This window comes from Battus philenor, unplaced genomic scaffold, assembly GCF_028537555.1.
Source record: "Battus philenor isolate CCGP_79_NKW_IND1 unplaced genomic scaffold, ilBatPhil1.0.hap1 SCAF_1, whole genome shotgun sequence".
Classification (NCBI taxonomy): Eukaryota; Metazoa; Arthropoda; class Insecta; order Lepidoptera; family Papilionidae; genus Battus; species Battus philenor.
Window position 1 is genome coordinate 10,492,423 of NW_027181661.1, and position 24,468 is coordinate 10,516,890.

At 32.7% G+C, this 24,468-nt stretch overlaps 3 protein-coding genes across 4 annotated transcripts; 1 reads left to right on the forward strand and 2 right to left on the reverse strand.

Moving 5' to 3' along the window:
* Positions 1-2,423: 2,423 nt before the first annotated feature.
* Positions 2,424-7,390, reverse strand: Cdc42 (Cell division cycle 42). 2 transcript variants are annotated; one of them, XM_068764769.1, is made up of 5 exons: positions 7,279-7,390; positions 4,763-5,049; positions 4,446-4,555; positions 4,168-4,365; positions 2,424-3,791 (listed from the first exon to the last, which is right to left on the reverse strand). In XM_068764769.1, exons 2-5 carry the CDS (start codon positions 4,938-4,940, stop codon positions 3,702-3,704), a joined length of 576 nt encoding a protein of 191 aa, XP_068620870.1. In that variant the 5' UTR covers positions 4,941-5,049; positions 7,279-7,390; the 3' UTR covers positions 2,424-3,701. The 2 variants fall into 2 exon arrangements, with proteins under 2 accessions (XP_068620870.1, XP_068620876.1); XM_068764775.1 differs by lacking the exon at positions 7,279-7,390 and adding an exon at positions 6,834-6,974.
* A 1,176-nt stretch (positions 7,391-8,566) lies between these two features.
* Positions 8,567-13,324, reverse strand: Ubc7 (ubiquitin conjugating enzyme 7). Its single transcript, XM_068764876.1, has 5 exons — positions 13,133-13,324; positions 12,629-12,710; positions 12,033-12,151; positions 10,791-10,931; positions 8,567-9,999 (listed from the first exon to the last, which is right to left on the reverse strand). The coding sequence occupies exons 1-5, from the start codon at positions 13,173-13,175 to the stop codon at positions 9,875-9,877; spliced, it is 510 nt and encodes a 169-aa protein (XP_068620977.1). The 5' UTR covers positions 13,176-13,324; the 3' UTR covers positions 8,567-9,874.
* A 649-nt stretch (positions 13,325-13,973) lies between these two features.
* On the forward strand, positions 13,974-20,019 carry LOC137932214 (zinc finger protein 583-like). The gene is made up of 4 exons (XM_068775852.1): positions 13,974-14,063; positions 17,279-17,452; positions 18,402-18,631; positions 19,182-20,019. The coding sequence occupies exons 1-4, from the start codon at positions 13,974-13,976 to the stop codon at positions 20,017-20,019; spliced, it is 1,332 nt and encodes a 443-aa protein (XP_068631953.1).
* Positions 20,020-24,468: the final 4,449 nt, after the last annotated feature.

Below are 24,468 nucleotides of genomic sequence, written 5' to 3' on the forward strand. Positions count from 1 at the left end.
CGCTCCGACGTAACAGTAACTGCGCGCCCTCTGCCATCCTCAAAGAAGTAAGGCCCTAGGATACCATGGGCTGACATAGCGGCCCAAACAGTCACTTTCGGACTATGTAAGGGCTTCTGATGCTTAAGTTTTGGATTGATGGGGCTCCAATAGCGGCAATTTAGTTTACTAACATGCCCGTTAAGATGGAAATGAGCCTCGTCAGAGAACATTATGTTATTGAAGGAAGTAAACCGATTCAATATTTCATTCGCATAATTTTGTCTTTGAATAACGTCAGTTTCCTTTAATTCTTAAACCAACTGAATTTTGTAAGGGTGCATATGTGAATCTTTCTTCAAAATCCGTTGTAACGATGTCCTGGATACGTTTAATGCTCTGGCGCGCTTACGAGTTGACTGTGTCGGATTTTCGCGAATAGACTGTGTCACTGTGTCTATGTTTTATTCCGTACGTGACGTCCTTGGGCGACCCAACCGCGGTTTATCTAACGTCGAACCGGTCTCCTCGAACTTAGCAACCCAGTTCTTAATCGTTTGAAGAGTTGGAGTGTCGTCAAAGTTGTGTAAACCTTTGTGTTCTCGAAATTTACGCCGCCCAACGGTTGCCGAATTGTCGTTTTTATAAAACTCGCGCACACAAAACGCACGGTCTGCTCCGGTAAAACGCTCCATCGCGATTAAATTCCCAGAAACCGAAGTTACTCCCCCCGCTTCCCCTGCACCGCTCACGCGCACCCTGTTCGTTTTATTCAAATTTTACTTTTCAAAGGACTTATGGGCCACCCGTATATGTTTATAAAATTGTGTAAGTTATAGGATGTTGGTATTCGCTTTGTGGTCGCAATACATTTTGAACTTGTAAAAACTTGAGAGTCGCAGTCTCAGAGCTTCGCTACCTTGCACTGACTTGTTCAATTCGTCACTCTATAAATACGAATGTGGGACTAATCCGTTTATTCGTTTCCTGAATCTTGAAAAGAAAAGTGCTGGTATTACCACCGTGTATAATTAATCCATATGGTGACATGGAAGGAACGAATGTCATAATACAAGAGGAACTGACTGAAATAAGTACAAATGAAGAACTTCAACGAGTTCAGCTTAAAAACGGATATCAGCAATTCTGGCTGCAAAACAACATACCCGTTACTTAACCCGTATTATCGAAAATAGCGAGGAAATTTTTAATTTCCTTTTCACGGTCATACCTAGTGGAAAGAGTGTTTAGCGCTGTTACCAATCTCCTAACGAAAAAAAGAAACAGACTGGACATTACTAGCCGAGGAGATTTAAGATTAACCCTTACAAAATTGACGCCAAATGTTGATAATTTATTATTAAAGCATCAGGTTCATCCTTCTCACTAAAAATATTGACTTATCGCTCATGTTATTTTATTTATAGTTTATTTTATGTTTATTTAATGTTACGTATATTTTACATAACAGATACAAAATTTTATTTTGAGTATTTTCAATTAAAATTCAATTAATAAATGTATAAATTAACGTCTTTTTACTTTATTTTTAACACTAAACTTCACTACAGTTAGAAATTTACAAGAAATCAATATCAGGTAAGTAGGGGGTCTACCCAACACGGAAAAACATGGCAAGGGGTCTACGACAAAAAAGTTTGGGGAACTCTGGTCTGAGACCTATTTTAAGGCAGGGAAGCTTCCCGCAGCGTCGGCTCAGGCCACTTCATACTACACCAGATTGGTAGGCCGCTTGGAGCACTTATATTGCTTCGACGGACACTCCATGGAGTTACAACGCTTGAGGGCAACTCGGAAATTAGCCTCGACTCGGCGATAATATCGGCACAAGAGAGCCAAGCACCTCAGCTTGGTGGTTCGGTGATGGTGGCCGAGGTTTAAATGCGGGTATGTTTTTTATTAATCTAGCAATCTCTACTTCAAATTTGGCACCGGGATATTTATGACTTTATATACGAAATGACGAAACACCTAGCTATCCCTTTCATTTCGTATGACAAAACATTTCTAGTTCACAGAGAATATTTAACATCTTGATTGATATAAGGCGAGTCGGAACTAGTCTATAAATGTATCGTATCATTATGCATTTTATGAAGGTTTGAAAACCCTTATCTATTGTCCAAAATAGTACTTTATTACTATATATTATTGCTCCTAACTACATTGGTAAACACTTAAATAATTTTAACTAGTTTTCGAGTACAATTGTTTAAATTCCTATGTTTATAGACTGATTATTTCGATCATTTAAGATACTGAAAAAACGTTTCTACTTTGAATAAAGTTCACGAGCTTAAGTTTTTTTTACAGTCGATTTCTGTTCCATAACAAAATATATATTTCTCTACAATTAAATTATTAAATATCATAATGTTACAGGGTGAAATAAAAACTCAAATATTGATCTTATTTTATTATACCAATATACACCTAAATCTACTTACCAACATAAAATATTATTAAAAAATCCAATACATAAAAGTAAATGATAAGAAAAATCGCCATACTAAAATGTTATAATAACTGAATTATTTACTTTAAATTCATTACATTTTATCTCAATACATTAAAAAAACATTTTCATTATCTTCCAGAACTAATGAGAACTGCAATATTTCCTTTTTATGGTTGCAACTCTTGAATTAGATATTGCACACCTTAAGATATTACAATTTATAAAAGTTTTTTTATGGTAATAGTGCGTGAGTATTTAAATATTAATTACAATAGCTTCATACATAACCTAGTCCAAAATTGAACTGGACTTGTTTGAAGAATGCTTGGAAAATCAAACTGTTGAATACTAAGAATACATAGAATCGTAAGGAATGATTAATATATGTAAGTATAATTCAGTCAATAATGTACATAGCACGTAAATAATTACATAAAAAGCTTAATCTGCTTATATAGTTTGTATTAGTAACTCAATTTGTTACATGTCTATCATTTTGGTTAGTTTAAGTCAAGTCGGGAATTTCATTTTTACTTTACCCACAAAATAGAAGTTTTTACACAATGGTTAATGTTAGAAACACTAAGCAACATTTACAGTATTGCAAGAACATGTTTAAACATGAACAGTATTTTATAGTTATATTGTAGTTGGATGATAACATATAAATGTTATGTTAAAATAACCATAAAATTGTAAAAAAAAATTAGATAATAAGAAAAAGACACCAATTTAAGGAATAAAGAGACAAATGGGTACCTGTCAACAAGTGTACACCAATTCATTATAGCTTTAGCATCTCAATTAACTTAATGTGCTTAGCAAAATTGTGCTTACTGTTTTAATGACTTTAAAAACAAAGTACAAACCAAAGAAATACTTGCAACCTAACCACTATACTCTATGATTTTGTAGAAAGTACTCTAACACAGATGTTAATTCATTTCATTTCATGGTATTAAAGGTACAAATGACTTAAACATTATAAATAAATTTAATTTTTTTTTGTGGTACAAAATCATTTTAAACAGTCAATATTACGTCAAGGCTCAAATACTGAAATGTTTATATGGGAGCCGTTAGTAAACCACTGTAATATTCAATATTTTTAGTTATGGCATAAAGGTAATAGTCATTATAACAAATTTATAAAAATAAGATGAATATTACAGTTTCATCTCTAAATATTTGATGGGCTTGCAAGACAATCAACATGCTAAAGTTAATGTCAAGTCTGCACAATTTACAGGATCCTGCACCCCTTTTTCTTTGGTGGTTCTGGAGGCTCAAGCGCCGCTAGAATTGCTTCATCAAATACATTCTTCAGCCCTTTCTGAAATAGAGGAAAAATTAACTGCAAAATATCCATTATAACCCAAAATATAAAGTTAATATTATTCTCAAATAAATATTCAAAATAATGATATGTACATAAAAAAAAACAATAAGACAGAAAGACCTTTATTATTTCATATCTATTTATAATCTTTACTAAGCTTCAGAATGCAAGAAGAGGATTATATAAAACACATAGAATGAGTATGACAAAAAAGGCAAGATTTATTGAATGAGTAGAGATTAGAACAGTATGAAATATCAAGTATAAGGTTATTGAAGTCTGTTGCATTACATTGGAACCTTTTATTTATCATATAATTCCTAAAACCTAGCAAATATTGACAAGATTTTATTTCAGGTCAGATACATACCTGAGTCAAAGCAGAGCATTCCACATATTTAACTGCCTTGAGCTCCTTAGCAAGTTTCTCGCCTTGTTCAAGAGACACAGGTTTCTGTTTTATTTTTGCAAGTTTTTCCATCGTAGCTGGATCATCTCTTAAATCTATTTGAGTGCCGACCAATAAAAATGGAGTCTTTTGTTGATGATGAGTTATTTCAGGAACCCACTACAAGAAAGTTAAACATGGTAAATTAACAATACACAAAAGGAACTACACTATTTAAACCAAGAATCAAGTCAAAATACCTTTTCCTTCACATTCTCAAAAGAACTTGGGCTGACAACACTGAAGCACACGAGGAAAACATCAGTTTGAGGATAACTAAGAGGTCTCAGTCTATCATAATCTTCCTGACCTGTTAGAAATATAGATTATATGTAATGAAAATTTTTGAAGAATCAGCAAACCCATTCTTAAATTATTTGCCTTTTAATTTAAGATTTAAAAACAAGGACATTACCATGATAATTTCAAATAATATTATTCCTAAAAATGTTTTCACAATAAAAAAGTAATTATGATAAAAAAAAATCTCAAATGGTGATATAATTGTTATTTTTACCTGCAGTATCAAAGAGACCTAAAGTGTATGGCTCTCCTCCAATCATAACAGTGACTGCATAATTATCAAAAACAGTAGGAACATACTCTGATGGAAACTTGTTAGTAGTATAACTGATAAGGAGACATGTTTTTCCAACAGCGCCATCACCTACTACTACACATTTTATTGTCTGCATGATGAAAATTCAATTTTTGAAGCCCAGTAAACAAATTTTCTATGATAGGCTTTGATTATTCAAGTTTCCTTTAATTGTTTTCAAACATCCCTTTTCACAGCAACTAATCCTGAAACAAAAGAAATATACTCTCTAATACCCATATAAAAAACAAAATTCTTAAATTTTTCAGATTCAAAGGTTAGATTCTAATAAAATTTTATTAAAATAAAATTATGAAATGTAAATCTGAGGAATGATATTGAATGAAAGGAAAAGGCAGAACAAGTGTGGAAAGAAAGATGAAGTAAGAAAGATTATAAAAAGAATGCAAGAAGAGCGCATGAATAAAAGTAATGTGAAAAAATGATTAAATGAAATAAAACAACCCTGTTCTTCCCAAAGATAGAGGGTACGAGAGGCCCCCAATAGCAGAGGCCATATTCATTTTTTAAAGTAAAGCTTGCACACAACAAAACATTGTATTTATAAAAATGAGAAATTTATAATTCGCATGTAATCGCACAGAATATTCAACTTTGTAACAAATTAAAATATAGAAGGATCAGAAATATAAGACTTGTATACCAATTAAAATTTGTAATGATTAAATTTGGTATATCTTTGGTATTATAACCCTACTGATATTGAATTTTAAATGAAAATCATGCTCCCACATTGTCTTTTATTTCAACAAACATATTCATAAATTAAATTTGCTTTAGTAGCATAGAACATTATTCTGATATTCATTAACTTTTCAAAGATTGTAGAGTGAGAGTTCTTAATTTATAATCTAGGAATGTAAGGTGCTAATATAAAGAGAACATTGTGCCCAGTATTATGTAATTAGACACAAAAGTAGATAAATACCAAATATTTAATCAATTTATTTATGCTCATGGTAGAACCATAAAGATGTATTTACTATATTAAAATTACCATAAACCTTAGAAAATATGCCTTAACATTAGAGCTACATATGAAATTCTTAATATGTGTATAATAAAATGAAGTATTTTGTATATATACATATTATTACAAAAGGTTCAAAAAAGTAGCAAGTAACCAAAAATTAAAAAAAAGGCTATAAAGGATATGCTGAAGCCAACTTGCTTAGAGTAGACAATCAAATTGTGAACAAATATTGAGGTTAGGACAAAATACAACACATCAAGCAACAAAACAAAAAAATGAACAAAAATGTGATATTTTAAATATTAATAGCCTGCTATTAAAATGTGTCAATAACAACTAATTAAAAAACAAAAAAATATTAATTCAATTGTCTAAGGAAGACTGGCCATTATTTTTGAATCTGATTAGTTTAAATAAACTATTAGGCTGGTATGTGTTAATTCATCATTAACCAGTTAATTTTTCAGCTGTCATTCTATTATATTAGCAAAATATTTACAATCATTACAGAATGTATGAAAAGTTCTATAAAACAATTACATTAATTATGATCTAAAATGTATTTTGAGTTTTTTTTTTTTTAGATAACTATACCAAGACATTGCTAGTAATGAACATAAACAATTAAGTTAATCTTGTGCCTTGGAAAGGAAAGTAGTTTTTGCTTCATGTAGATTACACAAATTATATCTCTACTATGACTGCTTCCAAAAAGACATTTTTATATAATCATCCTTACCACAAAAACGAGCCCGCTCATCAAGGAACTTTTCAATTTAGTGTTAATAATAACATTAAGAAAATAAATTTAATATGAGTAAAGCCTAAAACCAATATCACAATTGACCTTTTCAAAATACGCTAGGAAACACAAAATGGTTTTAATTATTATTTATTTGACATTTGGCTTTAAAATTTGCCAAAAGTCTATGCAATTTAAATAAGTAAAAGAATAATTCGCAATGCATAATTAACATAAATACTAATGATAAATACCTTCCTAATTTCCCTAAAAAGGGGACAATGACCCTGTTAAAATTTGTAGGTGAGTATGCTATTTAACTCTTCGGTATTTATTATCACTGAAATCGCTTTGTAGTCGCTACATTAGACCGAGTCACTTAAAATAATTACTCATCGCCATGCCTCTTCGACGGATGCCATCATAACTGTTCAACACCGCATTCCATTGCAAATACAAATATACACATCTATTGTTATTGCACAAAACAAGCAATCTTATATGGATAAATGTCTATTAACATTTTGAATAACATGATAATACCTATAGATTGCAATAAATAAATACACGTATATATTCAAGTATTTTTTACATAATCACGTCACTAAAATTTGACGTCCATTTTGTAGTCTGAATAATATAAAGTTCAGTGTTCCGATTAACTCATAGAAAACCATGTTTTATTTATTTATCACTTACCTCGGAAAACAACGTTCCTAAATCACAAACTAAATAATATAATCCGCTTTTTAAAATATGGAAAGAATTACAAATTGTACGCAACGGGTTGGGTTCTTGACGATGACGCCATTGATTGAAACACAGATAGTTAATAAAGTCCATCCCACATGCAAACTCAATACATTTTTACAGACTAAATATGATATATTATAAGTAAAAAAGTTATTTCGAAAATAGAGATGATTATTAAAAGGTATTTATTATAGTAATACATTCAAGTTTTTTTTAAAGTAACGAGAAATTAAAATAAATTAATTTTAGTTGTCTATCAATTTTTTCCGATATCGTTATTTTTTAATGGTAAACTTTTATATTGACATGAAAAATACATGATTTACACGATTTCATAAAAATAGCAAGCAACATTAGCTAGCGACAAAGAAAAAATATTATTACTGTATTACAACAGCAGAACAGTTAGCTTTTGAAGTAACAAAATATAAGTAAGGAAATCCTATGAAAAACAATTTATTTACAGGAAACTTTATAAATGAAATGAACGTTTATTTTAAATAGCAGTAATGGACTTCTTTGATAAAAGAAGCATAAATTTGTATTCCTATATCCCTGCTTATTCAACTCTATAATTTTAGAAATAACATTGTGAAGTTTCTGAGTTAGACGGTATTTAATTAAACTATTGTCCGTTTTATTTTTGATGTAAATTATTTATCCAGATTTCTAGTACTTCGGGCTGGTCGATACAAACATAACACCATATAGCAAGTGATCGAACTCTAGCATGTTCAGTAGATGGGAAATCTATCATTTTAACCCTTAAATGCATGATTTTTATTTAAAATATATATATCTTGTAGATAAGTACACTACAATGCAGGAAAAATTAAAAAAAAAATGTTTTTTTTAATTTTTCCTGCATTGTAGTGTACTTATCTACAAGATATATATATTTTGTACTTATAAAAAAACTTATGTGGCAGGTATACTACACTATGCATTTACTTTTAAGTGTAGTACTCATTTTAAATGGTAAGTTGCAGTTTGTCATCATTATGCATTTCAGGGTTAACCTCCCTTTAATAAGATCTAGCTATATAAATAATCTTGCTAATTACACATAATCGCATATCTCGTCTAACAATTAGTTTGATGTAGCCCGGTAAACACTAGTCATACTGTGAAATCGCCTGTATTAAATATACAAAAAGTACATGATTTTTCGTTATACTCTAGAAAAGAAAACAAATAATAACTTGCTTTATTTTATTCAAAATAATTGCCACATATAAAACAGTTGTTATGTAATATGGTTCATGCATATTTTAATTAATTATATAATTTTATTTTGTATTAAGCTTTGTACATTTTCTGGTTTTTTAATTTCAGTCATTGAATTGAACAATATTAATTTTGAATGAGCTACCGGCTTTCTATTATTAAACTACTACAAATATTATTTGGGTTTTAACAAAAGTGAAACTACATAAAACAAATATTAATAGAATAGAATTCTATTGTCATTGACATCTATTTCTTAAAACAAATGAAGAGTTATTTCCAATTTAAAGTTTTAACAAATTCTGGTACAACTGATGTTGTGTATTAATGCATAAGTATAACATTTCATGACATCTATCTGATTTTCCTATGAACCATTGCTGTGAAGGCACTAATTTGTGTTTCTACTTAAATTATTTATTATTAATCAACATAGCAAAAGGTGGTATACAGTGATAACATATTTTTGTGAAAAATTAAAAAAAAATGCATACAACAAATTTATGCAAGGGTTTTGTATAGTAATAGTAAATTACATTTTAATACGACACTTCTTGTTAGTGTTTAGTGGGGAATTAGATTTATTTAATCATTTTCACATTTTATCATATAAGGATTTGTTTTAATACCGTAACAATATTACCTCATATAAACATCTGAATGGGCTAACATCTAACATAAAAGTTGTAATAAGTATTTAATATGCAATAGAAGTTCATACTTGAACCAACATTAGTTTCCTGAATAATTATAAGTATAATAACACTTAACATTTGCACTATGGTATAAAATATGCTAATATATATGTATGTACCTAATAATGCATGTGTATATATAACATAAAAAATTACATAATATTACATTGTTTGACTAACAATAAAAAAAATTATTTGTTATGGGCTTTATGCTAAATTGCAAGCATCAATATCACCAACATTTCAATTCATATTAAATTCAATTCCTATTTTGTTTACATCTTAACATACTTTTTATTTTAAGCCTACAATTAAGGATTACAAGCATACAATTTCAATATTTCATCTATATAATTTCCCATAACCCATATACATATTTCATCTATTGAACTAATACTCTAACATGACCATAATTGATATGCAATTTTTTTATTAAACATTACATTAAATTTTGTTGTGTTACAGAACATTTTTCTTGTAATAATGGAAGAAAGACGAATGCCGAGCTAGCAAGACAGAAGGAAGCTTAATAATTAATACAAACAAGAATAATTACTTTTTCGCGCAACAACTTTCTTAGAACGGTGTTGTTAATAATAAACTTAGAAATGTTAACAATACTAGGAAAGTGGCGACAAACCTAATGTTTTTCTTACAATTCGTTCTGCTATTTTATTAAATTGTTCTCGGTCTTCTCTCCACATTTTTGCAGCATCCACATTTGCACCACTCTCGTCATTAGGTTCTAGAAATATTTGAAAGCAACATTTTTAAAATGATAAGTCTTTAAGTAAATAGCTTTGAATACTATCTGTGACCATCACACAATAACATTCAAGAGTTCTATAGTAGTAACAATTAAAAATGTTTCTTCAAAATTTTAGCATGGCTTATGTTACGGTGATAATTTTATTTATTTCTAGGAATAATTTATCATTTAAATTTTATTATGAATATTATATACTTATAACCAAACTGATATTAAAATTGAATTGATGTTTATATTAATAAAAAAACTAGACAACAAATATTTAACCATTAAAACTCTATTTACAAAGTTACATGCTGTATAAAGTGCAAATGTGTCAAGGGTTACTACAAAAAAATTATAAGTCAGCTTTTAGCAAAATGCCAATTAGTTATTAACTAAGAATTGTTATTTTTTTTTGGCATCCTTATAGTTTTTTATTGAATGCTTACTTACATTACTGACAGCATGCAGCATGTTTATAAAGAACAATATATGAGAAGTTGTTAAATATTTTACAGTATCATTATTAATTCTTGATCTTAGCTAAAATTACAAATAAGAAGAGAAATGTTTTCATCAATTTTTATAATCCTTTGCATCTATGAAATATATGCTTCTTATATATCATATATCTTCATATATGCTTTGTCTAATACATTCTTTTTATATTATTATAACATAATATTGTTGAAGACACAATATATAATCAGAATATACAAGCGGAAAGTTTAAAAGATACCTAAACAAATATTTTAATTTGTCAAATGTATTGTCTTTTTGCTTACCAGCTAACATGCTGACTACAGACAAAAGAATTTTTTCAACACTCTGAACTGGAGACCATCTTTCTGCACTGCTTTCATAACCCATTGGATCATCCCCTGGAGCATGAAGTATAGATATGCAAACTCTGCCATCTGAATAAACTGAAATAAAGATTAAATTTTGTTGATCTCTTATATGAACATTGTACATTACATAACAATATTTTTAAAAATGACCAAGATTTTTAAAGAATTATGAATATTTTTACCACTGATGTTCTCAGAATCAACAGAATAAAACAAAACTGGAAAATTAAAAAAAAAGAAAATGAAGGATGTTGCCACATATGTGATGTTAATGATACACAATTAAAAATTGCTAATTAGACATGTCGATGAAACTGAATTGAATGAAATGATATTGTTATAAGATACTAGGTTTAAAATTTTTGTATACAATAAATGACTAACTGTATCTTACTATTGCGCTCAAAAAAGGCTTTTGAAATAGTAAAATCATCTAAACACATGAAATCTTAATTTAAAAGTGAAACTAGATTCGCCCACTATATTTATTGCCATGTTAAAAGAATGACTTAGATGACCAACTCATAGCAAAGTTCTGACCTATAAAGGCCATTATCATAATCAGAGTATATAAAATATGATATAAAGACTAATTTGTGGGCCTTATTCTTCAGTCCAAGTGGAGTTAAGGTATAGGCATGAAAAGAGTTACTTCTTATAAGAAAAAAAGCTATGTTAGGAGCTAAAGCAACCCATGTTTTGGATTGAATAAAAATGTTGACTGATTGACTCCCTCAGGTTTTAATGAATAGCAGTAACTCAAAGACAGAGGACTGAGACTTGTGATCATAGGTCATGGGTTAGATTACCGGGTTATACAGTGTTATATAACACTTGTGCATTAATTATATAGGATTGCCACTGCTCATAAACAAGTTTCCAGAGCATATGCAGCAGCACCCACTGCATACTATAATATCACACTGCAATTGCAAACCAGCCTGCCAAGTGTGACAATTAGGGTATATTCCCTCATAGATATTTTTTGGGGGGAAATACAACTGCAGTAGGTTTCAATGGGCTGAAACAATAGTATGTTCATAAATATTAATATATCCAAGAGTGTTACCATCATGTTACCTGCATAACAAAACTCATCACTTCCTGGCTGGTCCTGGTAAGTATTTCTTCATGCAAAACAAACATTGCCAAAATAAATATTAAATTCTCACTTACTATTGGGGTGAAACATTTCACAAATGAACTGCATTTTAGGGGGACTTAAAGGGTAATCTGGAGGGAATACTAATTTTGCTGGAAAAATGCCACCTTCAAAGCATGTGCCTTCTGGTCCTCTGTAAAAAGTAGACATTAAAATATGTTAGTCAATTTTTTCCAACATTGGAATTTAATAAAAGTTAAAGCTCCTGGATCTTGTCTACCCCTAGACTTTTAAATTTAGACATAATGATGTATTTGCAATGTTAACCTTCGTCAATGGGTCCAAATATCATCATCTTATAATTCATTGAATCAACACAACTACAATCTCAATTGTACAGTTACATCTTTTAATTCTAGATGAAAGGTTAGGTTGGGACCATGTTAGTGGTCTATGAGTTTAGTTAATATTATCATATTCAGTTAACTTATCTCAAAAAGTTAGATTAGAAATTCAAGCAGTATTTAGTTTTTTATCACATGTGTATACATTTGTAACAATCTTAATATGACACAATAATTTTCATAAATTAAATGTTTGATAATTAACACGGTCCAAAATTTTTAAACGTTTTTTCAAGTTAAATAAGCATAAACTGTTGTACACTTACGTTATTAAAGCCTCCCACTCAAAAAAATTTTCCTCATTTATTGGTCCAGCAATGATGCCATCCGGAGGATTGACAGTTAATTCTGCAACCCAATAAAATATGTTAACAATACAATTTCATAATAAAAAAAAATACTTTAAAAGTACAATATAAAATGGGCAGCCTTTATTCAAACTGTGCTGTGAAAAAATACTATTTGACATTAATGATTTTTTAGATGCAACTGACTTTGATCACACAGCAGCTATAACATATAGCCTTAGGAATTGATAGTTGTTATTAAATAAATCAATTTGGTATCTGATAACACACGAATTCTTTTCTTTGCATTAAAATATCTTTGCTTCATAGACATTGAACTATGAAAGATGAATACTTAATAATTATATTATATTGCGAAATTAATTCAGTTGCATAAAAACATTATCTTTCCGAAAAAAGATAGTAAAAGTTACCTTTTAAATTAAACACGATAAAATTCCTTATTGCCTTAATATTACTTACGTTTGTATTCAGCCATTAGACGACGTAATGCAGATCCCGCCATGGTTTGGTATAAAACGTCACTGATTATATAATATTGCTTTTGAGAATACAAATTACTAAAAATAATTAGATCCAATGGGTTATAATTTCATATTGAAATAACAAAATAGGCAATTGAATCGACTGGTGTCAACGACATCAACACGACTATCATCCAATGCTACCAGTATAATATTGGAACATACAACTGCTATGGTTCGGGCTTTTGGAGACCACAAAAAATGTGAAAAATTATTTTATCAGGCCAATTATAACTGTTGTGATGCAACCGTTATTCTTACAATGGAACACTTAATACCTATAAATTATCGCTTAGATAAAATATAAAAATTATTTTGAAAAGTAATAAAATATTTTATTTGATATACCCATATATACATATATATACCCATGATATAATGCTATATTAAGCTTCTTAAAACTTTCTTCGTTTAATATAATATAATTTCTCAATTTTTATTCAACTTGCTTAATGTATATTTGTATTTATGTATGTTTTGTACACATTAACAACCCATTATTTATACTTCTACTGTTTCCATATTATGGTTGTTTATAAGAGATTGCCTCGTATGATAAGACCGCCCATTGTATTTTTTTTATTATGAAACTGTATATGTATTTTAGGGTGTACACAAGTTATTAAGTTAAATTAATATAAAAACTTTTAGTTACCTTTTAACTGTTCTGAAAAAAAAATCAGTGACGTAACTAACAAACACATGTTGTATTGACATATCATTTTAATTTATGAAATATATATTATTTTGGTACAAGCATTACATTACATTAAACTAAAATGGCTGCAATTGCAGGTACAAATTTAGAAACGAACAAAAACACTGCTTACATTGAATTAGTTAACGATGCCACAAATATAACACAAATGGTGAGTTTAGTAGAAAATATTAAATTATGTCCAACCGTAAATAACAATGGTGGTAAATGTTTTATGGATAGTGTTTCTTTGATATCACATGTTACTCTGTATAGCTATAGATTCGTATCAAAACATTGTCAAATTACTTCCTAGATAAATTTTCCGCCAATTTCGTATAAATCCGACTTGTTACAGCAGAAAGTGTACTTTGTAAATTGGTCCAATCTTAAGTATCGGCTGCGTACAAGTTTTTTTTTTTTGGGTCTGACCGGCTCAGCAGGCAGGACAGCACCCTAATGGCATTTGCTGATTCCGCGGATGCCAAGAGGCAGAGCGCTTTGGGCGCTGAGTTTAACCTCTTTTAAGATAAAAAAGCTCGAGGGCTACCTTGGAAGCCTCAGCTCGGGCCGCTACATACTATAATTTCGCCGGATTGAGAAGCCGCCTAGCTCTTAGATCGCTTCGGTGGACGCTTCGGAGGACCTCAACTTGGGCCTCGCCTCACTCGTCGATAATACCTGTTAAGCATTTCGTCTCAAAGGCGGCCAAGAGGGTCGAACTTTAACTTGGTCGGTAGCTATTACCTGGCTAACATTATTACCACTTCGAAAGCGTTGGCGCTTTTAGAATAAGTGACGGAAGAAACTCCAGCAACGCTTGTATCTAAAACGATCGGGGTCTGGTGACGCTTGAGCCGAGCCGTTTGATTTACGAAGTGAAGTGAAATATCTTGTATGATGCCGGTCTTAATGTCGTCGCGTTGTCCGGAGAGTAAAGCGCATTATTCGATCTCAGGACTGCGCTCTGTCTGAATGTGTCAGGTGTGATTGTTTTGTAGGTTACACTTACAATCAGTAAATTTGTGTGTTGAACAGCGGAGTCAAAGTAACGAATCTAGGCCCGTTTTAAGAACTGGGCGATCCTTGGCAGTTCCAAGTCTATGTGAAAATATTCATTGCGCATGTACCATGGCGCGCCCGAGGCCCTGCGCATGAACTTTGACCGGGCTTGTGTATGAAAGAACGGATCTGATTACAGCTTTAAAGCGAGTCACTTTATTTGGCAGTGATATCTTACTCCGGCTGCTTAATGACGGAGAGAGGCGGCCTAGAAAACCGCTTTTTTATGCGCTAGCGACGTATGCAGAAAATTTTAGTTTGTCATCGATTACGACACCTTAATAACGGTCTTGCTTTGTCCATGGCCTAAACAGGGTTTAGAAGGGAGCGCACTTTTGTTAGGTTAATTTTTAACTCTCTGTTTTTGGAACCATTGTCCTAGGACGTTAGCTGACGTCTGGAGGCGTTTGGTGATAGTATGAATGGTGACGCCAGAAGTATAAATACACTTGTCGTCTGGGAGTAGGGCTAGGTCTATATCTTTGACGCGTGGTATATTGTTCGTATAGAACGAGTATAGAACTAATCCTACGACCGACCTGGGGATACGCCTACAAGTCGATGTGATATTGAAAAATTAAATCGCTTAAAAAATCTCGTATGTGACGACGATCCGGCATACCAGAGTCGTATAACTTGTATAAAAGTCAGTTATGCCAGACTTTGTCAAATGCTTTGAAAAAGCCACGTCGAGGAAGTTGGCTGTCGTGACGGTAACCATAATTCATTTAGCAAAGTTGTGCTCCGTGATATGGTGCACCTGATAGGTGCTTGGCACGAAAACCGAACTGTTCGGGTGTTAGAAGTTCTTTCGCCTTTCTTAATTCTTCGTAGATTTTCCCAAGTCTTTAGTAGGCTAATAGGCCACTAGGGCTATTTGCGGGTTTAAGAACTCTATGACCTCCGCACTATTCCAATGTTTGGGATAGAATCTGTTGGTCATGGCCGTGTTAAAGATTCGTACTAATTTTTTGGTTACCATATTAGTTATGCCATCTGAGCCCGGTGCTTTGCATGGGCGTAGATTGGGGTGACTACTGCAACTTTGTCACATATAACCGGATCTACTAAATTTAGAAGACTCCAGGGAATGCCTTCCAACTTGGAGATCTAGTTTACGAAGGTAGCAAGGATCTCAAGCTGCGCTATCAAGGGACCGGTTTTGGAAGCCATGTACCCCGAACTATAGGACGGTCGTTTTCAGGCAAGTCATTTACCATCGTTATTGGCAATCGCAAACTCTAGAATAACCTCGAAATAAGAAATGTACAAATTAGACTATGAATGCTCAGGTGCATGCGTCTAGTTGCCCTAAATTACTCATCAAGTACTGAGTCTCCAGACTTCACTTGAAATCGTGTGCAAGATTTGGTTTGGGTTTTCTTATCAAGCCAGGATATTTTTATAGCGAAAATTGACATCGGCTAGTGTTACGAAGGTTAGAAGAGTTTTGCATGAGCATGTTTTGAACAAAATCTCCTCTTTTCGTAGAAGTTCTGTTATGTTTTGGGCGAGAATAAATTCTTTGGGTCATATCGATATAGATATATGACGTATGGAGTAACGGAAGTCAACCCGCGACTTGGAATTGTATACCACAAGTGCTCCAAATGCCCAGACTACTGCAAACTGTCAGCAAGAAGCGGTCACATCTTATATTAAACTTTACACTAGTTATATTTTATAACAGAAAAAGGAAAGAACAAAATGATTCAAATGAGTTTTAGTTTTAATGAGCGAGCAGGTACACTATAGGCGTTATGAATTTTGACATTTTTTCTCAATAATTTCATCAATCATAACATATGGTTTTATTTACGAAAATTAATTCAAGATGCTTATTAGTTCACAATATTCTGGAACTTCAGATTGCTTGATTTGGTTCTTTGTTGTTGTGATTTTTTTTATTAAATATGTATTTATGTGTTACCAAAGATTACTGTCGTTCTAATCTCCTTTGCTGTTTGTATGGGCTATAAAATGTTTAAATCGACTGCAAAGAAAAATGGCTTTGTATCTACAAGTAATAAAATACATTAACCTTATCTACCATAATGTCATGTACAATGGGTAATTGGATTGATCTTTTGTGTTATAAAATTGTAAGTTGAACACAAAATTAAAAAAGGAAAATTTTTGCCGAAATACTTAGAGCGATCCGGGTTTTAATCGTCCACCACACCCACCACATCCTAACTCCGTGGCGGAGGAATCGAAAACACTATGTTACTTTTCGATATCTTCTATAATGAAACGAAGGTTATTTAAATAAATTAATGTTAAATATTTGTATGAAATTCTGTACTTAAGACACCTTATTTTCAGACAAGATCAATGAAATGGGAAGACGAGTTACCTGATAGTTACATTTGCAGGCTGTGTAATAAGACTTTTTATAACGCAATGGCCTTGCAGAATCACAACAATTTACAACACGACGCCGACGCTTCTAGTAGCGAAGCCGATCAAAATTTTACTCGTTTACAAAAAAACGAGCAGGTATTATTTACCATTCAAACACACTTTTTTCACGAGGTCAGGGGAGAGAGCAGGCGAGCTAGCCATGCTAGTGGCACTGACGCTGAACCGACGTATGCTCAAAGAATACTCAGAGGCGGAACTATTACGGACACTTGCCTCACTGAGTTACCGAATGCTTCGACTATTTACCTTCGACTATTCACTTTACTTTCATGAGTAAATTGAACATGAAGTGGTGAAAAATAATGGCTAATTTTTCTATCGATCTTAGATAGTCTTCTTCCGTCCCGTATTATCCATTCCAGTCGGTCATAAACTTTTTAGAAACTTCTTTAAAAACTGAAAATGCAAATACCTAACTTCCTTAGCCAATGATCGAACTGCTTATTTTAGGCGTTCTTGTAGAGATTTGAACGCCTTGCATTTCACGGTCCGTCGCGTTCCGCGATAATATATTGTGTCATACGATAGCGAGCGTCCGTTCGATGTCATAATATTTTTTACAATGTACAAGTTCTGTGTGCAAGTTTATTTACTTACTTTAAAGGCCCGAGGAGGTGTCCCTCAGGGGCCACGGCACGGTTCGTTGTATTGTTTATTTTACCAAGCCGGAGCGTGTGCAAGAGCTCTCCACAGGGAGCTTGGGATGTGAGACGCGTTTTATATTACTATTTGATAGTGTCCGAAACGGCCGAGTCCTGAAACCCGAATTGTTTTTTAATTTAAAAAATATGTATTAGTGTTTTTACGCCGTGTGGTTATAAGCGATCAAAACAGCCGTTCGATTCCATTATGCTTACGGGCTATTTTATAATAGTAAACATGTCACAAGCATGCAGGTTTTCTTATTTTATTCATTTCATTGATTTAAACGGTATGTAGTTTGTGGTGGTAATACGCCGACAGCTTTTCGTCGTTTTACTTAAATGTTTACAGATAATAAAAGAACTTAAAACTTTTTGTTCAGATTGTCGAAGGCTTATGCGGCTTTAAGTATGTTCCGCGTGAAGGAGAGATCGCGAGTACTATATTTGAAATTGACGGTTTAACAAAGTGTAGCTACAATGATGATACAAGTTACATAATATTGAAAATTGAAGGGGACGATTTCGATCCCACATCTTTGAAAAGGTCGCGCCTCGCTGGAATACTTAGACGTAACCAAATTAAACAGGGCAAGCAACCTGTAGATTTGAGGTATTTATATTCTATATATCCTTTTCTATTTCTGTATAGTCGTTCGTAAGTTTTGTCATAAATACTAATCATTTCTTTGTTTATCTGAAAATATAAGAAGCTGGATATAATTTTAAAATTACTAGTTACTAGCTTTCTTTATGTGATGTCATGCTGACGGCCGCGACAACTGCCTAATAAAGATACTTCGCATTTTTTAACTGTCATTTCTAATGTTACCTAAACTTGTATTTTTATATTACAATTACTCATCTTATCACGATGTAATAGTAGGTATAAAAGCTTTAATGGGCTGTAAACTAATAACTCTGTATAATATAATCTTAATATGCATCTAAACCGACAAGGGACAAATGATTTCACATTTTATTAAAAGACTAACTAAACGGAACTGCCAGCGTCAAAAAGAAATTTGTACCGTAAGCAACTATGCTAATATTTGGTATCATGAAAGATACAAGCTTGCGTAGTGTGAGGATTACAGGAATTAAAAAAAATGTGAATTTAGTTTACTTGGATAAAATATTTTTATTAAAATATTGTCTTGCAGGGGACCATTCACCTGCACTTTGCCTTCAACACTGCGACCAGATCTTCAATGTCGGCAGATTTTTTTTAATTGTTGCGAGTATTCTCTTCACTATCGCGAAGAACATACAAAAAGGCGAAAAGCAGCTCTCCGGTGCCAAGTGTGCGAGAAACGTCTTGACCGAGATTTTTATGGGTCCAATGTAGTCGCACCGCAGATAACTGCACCTACACCTTTAACATTTTCTTGTCGCGTATGCGGACAAACTTTTATAAATAGCTTTGAATTCGACGAGCATAATCGAAGTTACCATGCGAAGATGAAGCCTCATCAGTGTACAATCTGCGCGAAACGTTTCACCCAACAGGGCGGACTTCAGCAGCATATGCGCATGCACACTGGCATACGCCCTTTCGCTTGTACTTTCTGCCCCAAAGCGTTCACTCAGAAAGCAGGCTTGGACCAACATCTCCGCACCCACACGAAGGTGAAACCATTCAAGTGCGTTATATGCAGTAAATGCTTCTCGCAGTCTGTTCATTTGAGGCAGCACATGCGCACTCATACAAATATTCAACCATTTGTATGTACCGTTTGCGGACGAAGATTCAAACAGAGCAGTCACCTGAACTTCCATATGCGTTCCCATGTAGGAGAGACGGACAATTTCAATACGGAAAGGTACGCGGTACAATCTCTCCAACCGTCTTCTCAAATCAAATATCTTAACTTTGCCAACTTGCAACAAGTGCTAGACGGGGAGACATTGTACTACGCCGCCGAGCTTGCTGAACCCACTCTGCAATCTGCTTATGGCTACTCATCCCAAATGACTGGATTATTGGACGGCGTTCTGTAAAGTACGTTACTTTTCTAATATCATTTAATATTAAGTTTATAAAGAACAGTTCAAAGCCAGTTGGTTATTTTTAATGTTTAATAATATCAAATTAGTAACGAAATACTTGAAAAAACAATTGAAAAATAAATCACTAATTACCGACTTTTAAAATAGATGGCTCTATTTAAGTATAATAATCTATGTGCTCGACAATCACGCATAGGCATATAAAATTATTGTTCTCTTGTATACTAAAATATAACCCAATTTGATTTCGTTATAAACAACAATACAAAGATTCTTTTATCTATTTATTTATCCTGTGGTTACGGCTGGTCACTGTTTCCGGTGGTTTGAGGAGGCAGAGAGCAGATGGCGCTTACCTAAACTTCATTTGTAAAGTTTTGCAAAGCTTCAACTCAAGCTCATGGGTTTCTTCAGGAGTCTCGTCTCGTGTTCGCGTTTCTAATTATTAGTTTATTACCGAATTTGGAGACCGCCTGACTCTTAGATGGCTTGGGCGAAAACTCCGTGGTCCGACTGTCACTTAGCATTTTGACTGCATTCTGACTCAAGAGTGCCCGAGTGGAACGGATCTAGAATTCATCATCGTCAAAATTTCAGCCGTAACACATCCGCATGTCACTGGCTTGCCCCAGAAGTATTTAAAAGGACCGGTTCGAAGACTACTTTACTTCTTATTTTATTAAATTAAGAACCTCTGGGAAAGTAACTTTTGGATGCTTTTGCTTAACTAATATTAACACAATTTTCAAAAGCGTGAGCGCTGAGAGTTTTTTACTGCACGGCTAGCGGTGAAAAAGTCAACCGAAAAGATGGAACAGAGCTAAAAATATACACCGACGGGAGCAAATATGAAGGAAAAATAGGGGCGGCACTCTGCGTGTAGAGTTTCTGTAGCAAAGCTAGGAAATTACAGTTGGGCTACCACTGCACCGTCTATCAAGCGAAACTATTGGCTCTTGTGAAAGCCACAAAATATACCTCGTTAAATTCGACATCGAGCTATAGTGTCTATTATGATTCTTGATATGCAAGTACAGTATCATAGGCCGATTCCCTCCATTCCCTGGCAGTAGAGGCAAAGAACAATCTTAATAAACGGAAATTTTGATTTAATTAAGCTCTTGTATACAATTCCGCAGTGATTGAGGGAAATTAGGGAGCAGACAAGTTAGCTTAAAATGCCGTCATAAAATTAAAAACTAAACCGCACTTTGATAGTGTCCGGTTTTTATCGCTAAGTGGCAAGTTCGTATAGAGTCGGTTCACAGTGGAATTTTCGTTATAAGGGAGGATTGGCGCTTACGACCACTAAGATATTTTTTTCGTAGCGAAACAACTGGGAGTACGGTACTGTGTTATCTAAGGTGCTCACAGGACACTGCACGTTATCCGAGTATTCATATCAAGTTTAAATGTAAGGACAGCTTGATGTGCTCTGTGACCTGGAGGTGAGGTTCTGCGAAAAGAATTAAATTTAGAGAAATAAGTATACACAAAGCAATTAGGTAATTTTAAGTAGTTTGTAGCTCGTATATTATACTTATTAAACTCTATGCCTGGAATGATTAAGATGGTTTAACTTTATAAATGTTAGATATAACAGCTGAGTTAGGTTTTGTAACCAAGTTCTGCAATGAAATTTAGTTCAATAACAATTTGTGTATCCAGCAATGTCCCTGGCCGCAGAGCTGAACTGCAAAGAAATAGGTATAAAAAAGCGATATGGATATAAAATTCTGGTTTTCAAAGTACACTTTAAAGTTTATTTTTAAAACTTAAATTTATAAAGATTATCAAAAACGAAATAGATGCACATTAATTTTATTTTTGCTTATGTCATAAGTGATCTAATGAATTTATTTCAACGACATTATTGATATTCGAATAAACATCGCATAATTTAATTACATTTCCGGATATATTTCTTTAAAATCAACAAACATGATAAATAAATTTTAGGAATGTGGTTTTTACTAGATAATTAAAAATCTATGGTGTCAAGTAAAACTTGAAATAAAAGAATCGCTGTGCGATCCAATTGCTATCGGTCATAAAACCACATTTTCTGTTTTCGGAGGTCATGTATGTGCTACAGCGATGAAAAATTTTCAGCGGAAGTACTAACTGACGCTAACAACAAGTATGAGTCTAGACATTTTAGAAAACTGCTATTGATTGAGAGAGATAAGGACAGTAAAGATCGCGTCTGCGAGTTGATCGCTAAATTCTTTTAATGCCGAATATGTACATGCTTATAAACTTATATGTTTAATTCTATTTAGAAATAAAACATTATGTATATATTCATTTAAAATGAATACATGATGTTTTTAATAACATTCCAGAGTGGATTAAATCTGCGTAACCTTGTTAAAAATAAACAGTAGCAATATTTTACGTTGTCGACAAGTTATTAACATACGTTACTTTATCGTTACAATCTCTTTCAACGAATATTTATTCGAAGAACTACAATTGGAGAAAAAATGAGAAAATGGTTTCTTCGTATTTCAGATTCGCTCTCGTCTATATCAGGTTTACGTCAACGACTTATTATTTAAATTCTAACCTTTTTGTAGTAATATAAATAATATTATGCTTGTGTATTGTGTCGACTAAACCATAAATTATAATAATTATTAAAATCAAATCTTGCGAATTCTCAGGTTTAATTATTTCGGATAACTATCCGTTTAAATGAATTCAGAGTAAACTGTATGTATATAAACCAATGATAAAGTCATTGTTTTATCTAAATACGACGAAGCCCGAAACGCGTGGCTGCGGCGCGGTTAAATTTTAGTCTCTGTATATTTTCTTAGACCCGCGTATGGCGTAGTAGACAAAACAAAGAGAATCCGCTGATGGCTATATCCTGATGAACAACCGTCCCTTTTGTCTCGTTTTGACCTTTGTGGTTTGTTGGCACGACAAAGTATACACCTCTGGTGCGCAATTAAAGTACACTTCCAAAGTAAATATTGACGACACCGTAAAATATATAACTATTGGAATCCTACACTTAACGGAGCTATAAACTATTTGGTAGGTCTATTAAGCGATAAATAGCTATAGTTAGTATTCATATTTATCAACAACTTTCGTTATATTAAAAAGTGACTATAGAGTCAATGTGTTCTGTAGTAGAAAATACCATTTCGACTAATAATAATGACCCGTTATTTATTTTAGGTTTATTAAAGACTATGTTCTGGGCATTGTTGGCAAATAAAAACAAATGTTGTTGTCAGTAACGCTTGAAACCTTGTTCGACATGTCGACTTTTCGTACTCATTGCTTGATATAGTAAAACATAGGTTAGGGTTTTATTAAGATATAATCTACGCCGAAATGTGTAGAGATATTATAAACAATCGTAACTTTTGAAAATAGAAGTAGTTTCTAAAGAATGAAAAATATTTTTTTTTCTTGTAGGATCATAGGGATGCGTGTGCATTTCGCACCCGACCCAATAGTTATCTTAACTCGCCAGACTCCTTGTAAAGTTAAAATTTTTTGTTAACATCAGACCAACACTAACTAGTAAGTTTTTTAAACACGACTAACGCACATGTGGCCGATACGCCAAGCATGATTTACATTTTGTTTACATCCGCCGACCCAGGGTTAAAAAGTTACCTATACGATACAAGGGTTACGTCCAAAAATGACCTGCGGTACCCCCCAGTTTCTGTAAATAGTTTTAAACTAATTTAATACACATGTACACACAAAGCGAACACGAGAAATCAGTGTTTGTTATAATAGTACTATTTAATTGTCACCTTCAAAGGGTGTTGGATACGAAAGCGAAAAATTGAAAGCAAGGTTTCTTGTAAAAAAGGATATTAGATTTTTACAATACCGATAACGCTGTGAAACTTACGCAAATGCGATAAATTTTTTTCATGGCCAATGCCGTGAAAATATTTCATTCAATATAAGCATTAGTTTTTTGTTTTCTTAGTATTAGATACGTGATAGAGAAACACGTAAGAATTTCAATACGTCTTTAGAGTAAAACAAAAATGATTCATATTGTATATAAATTATTTTCGACCGTTGATTATACACCTAAAGTTTTAAAGATATAAGGCATCTCATCAGAGAGATCATAGATAAAATTCTCTTATTATTGAGATTTTACCATAAATTTTCACGGTGATGAAAAAAATGTGTTTAATCAATTTGGATTATGACTGAAGTATAAATAATTAAGTGCAAGCGTATATTCCCTATCTAAAGCAATCATCTCATCTCTTAGGAACTCTGCTGTTGATATCAAATATAGGGGATACTTGACGATGGGAATAAGTCGCCTAATATTCAAGATAAAGAACATACGAGAGTTAGCAATAACATGTCGTAATTAAATACGTCTAGTCCATTGTGCGGCAAAGAGCAAAAACTATTTGGACAGTTTTAATAGACGTAAATATC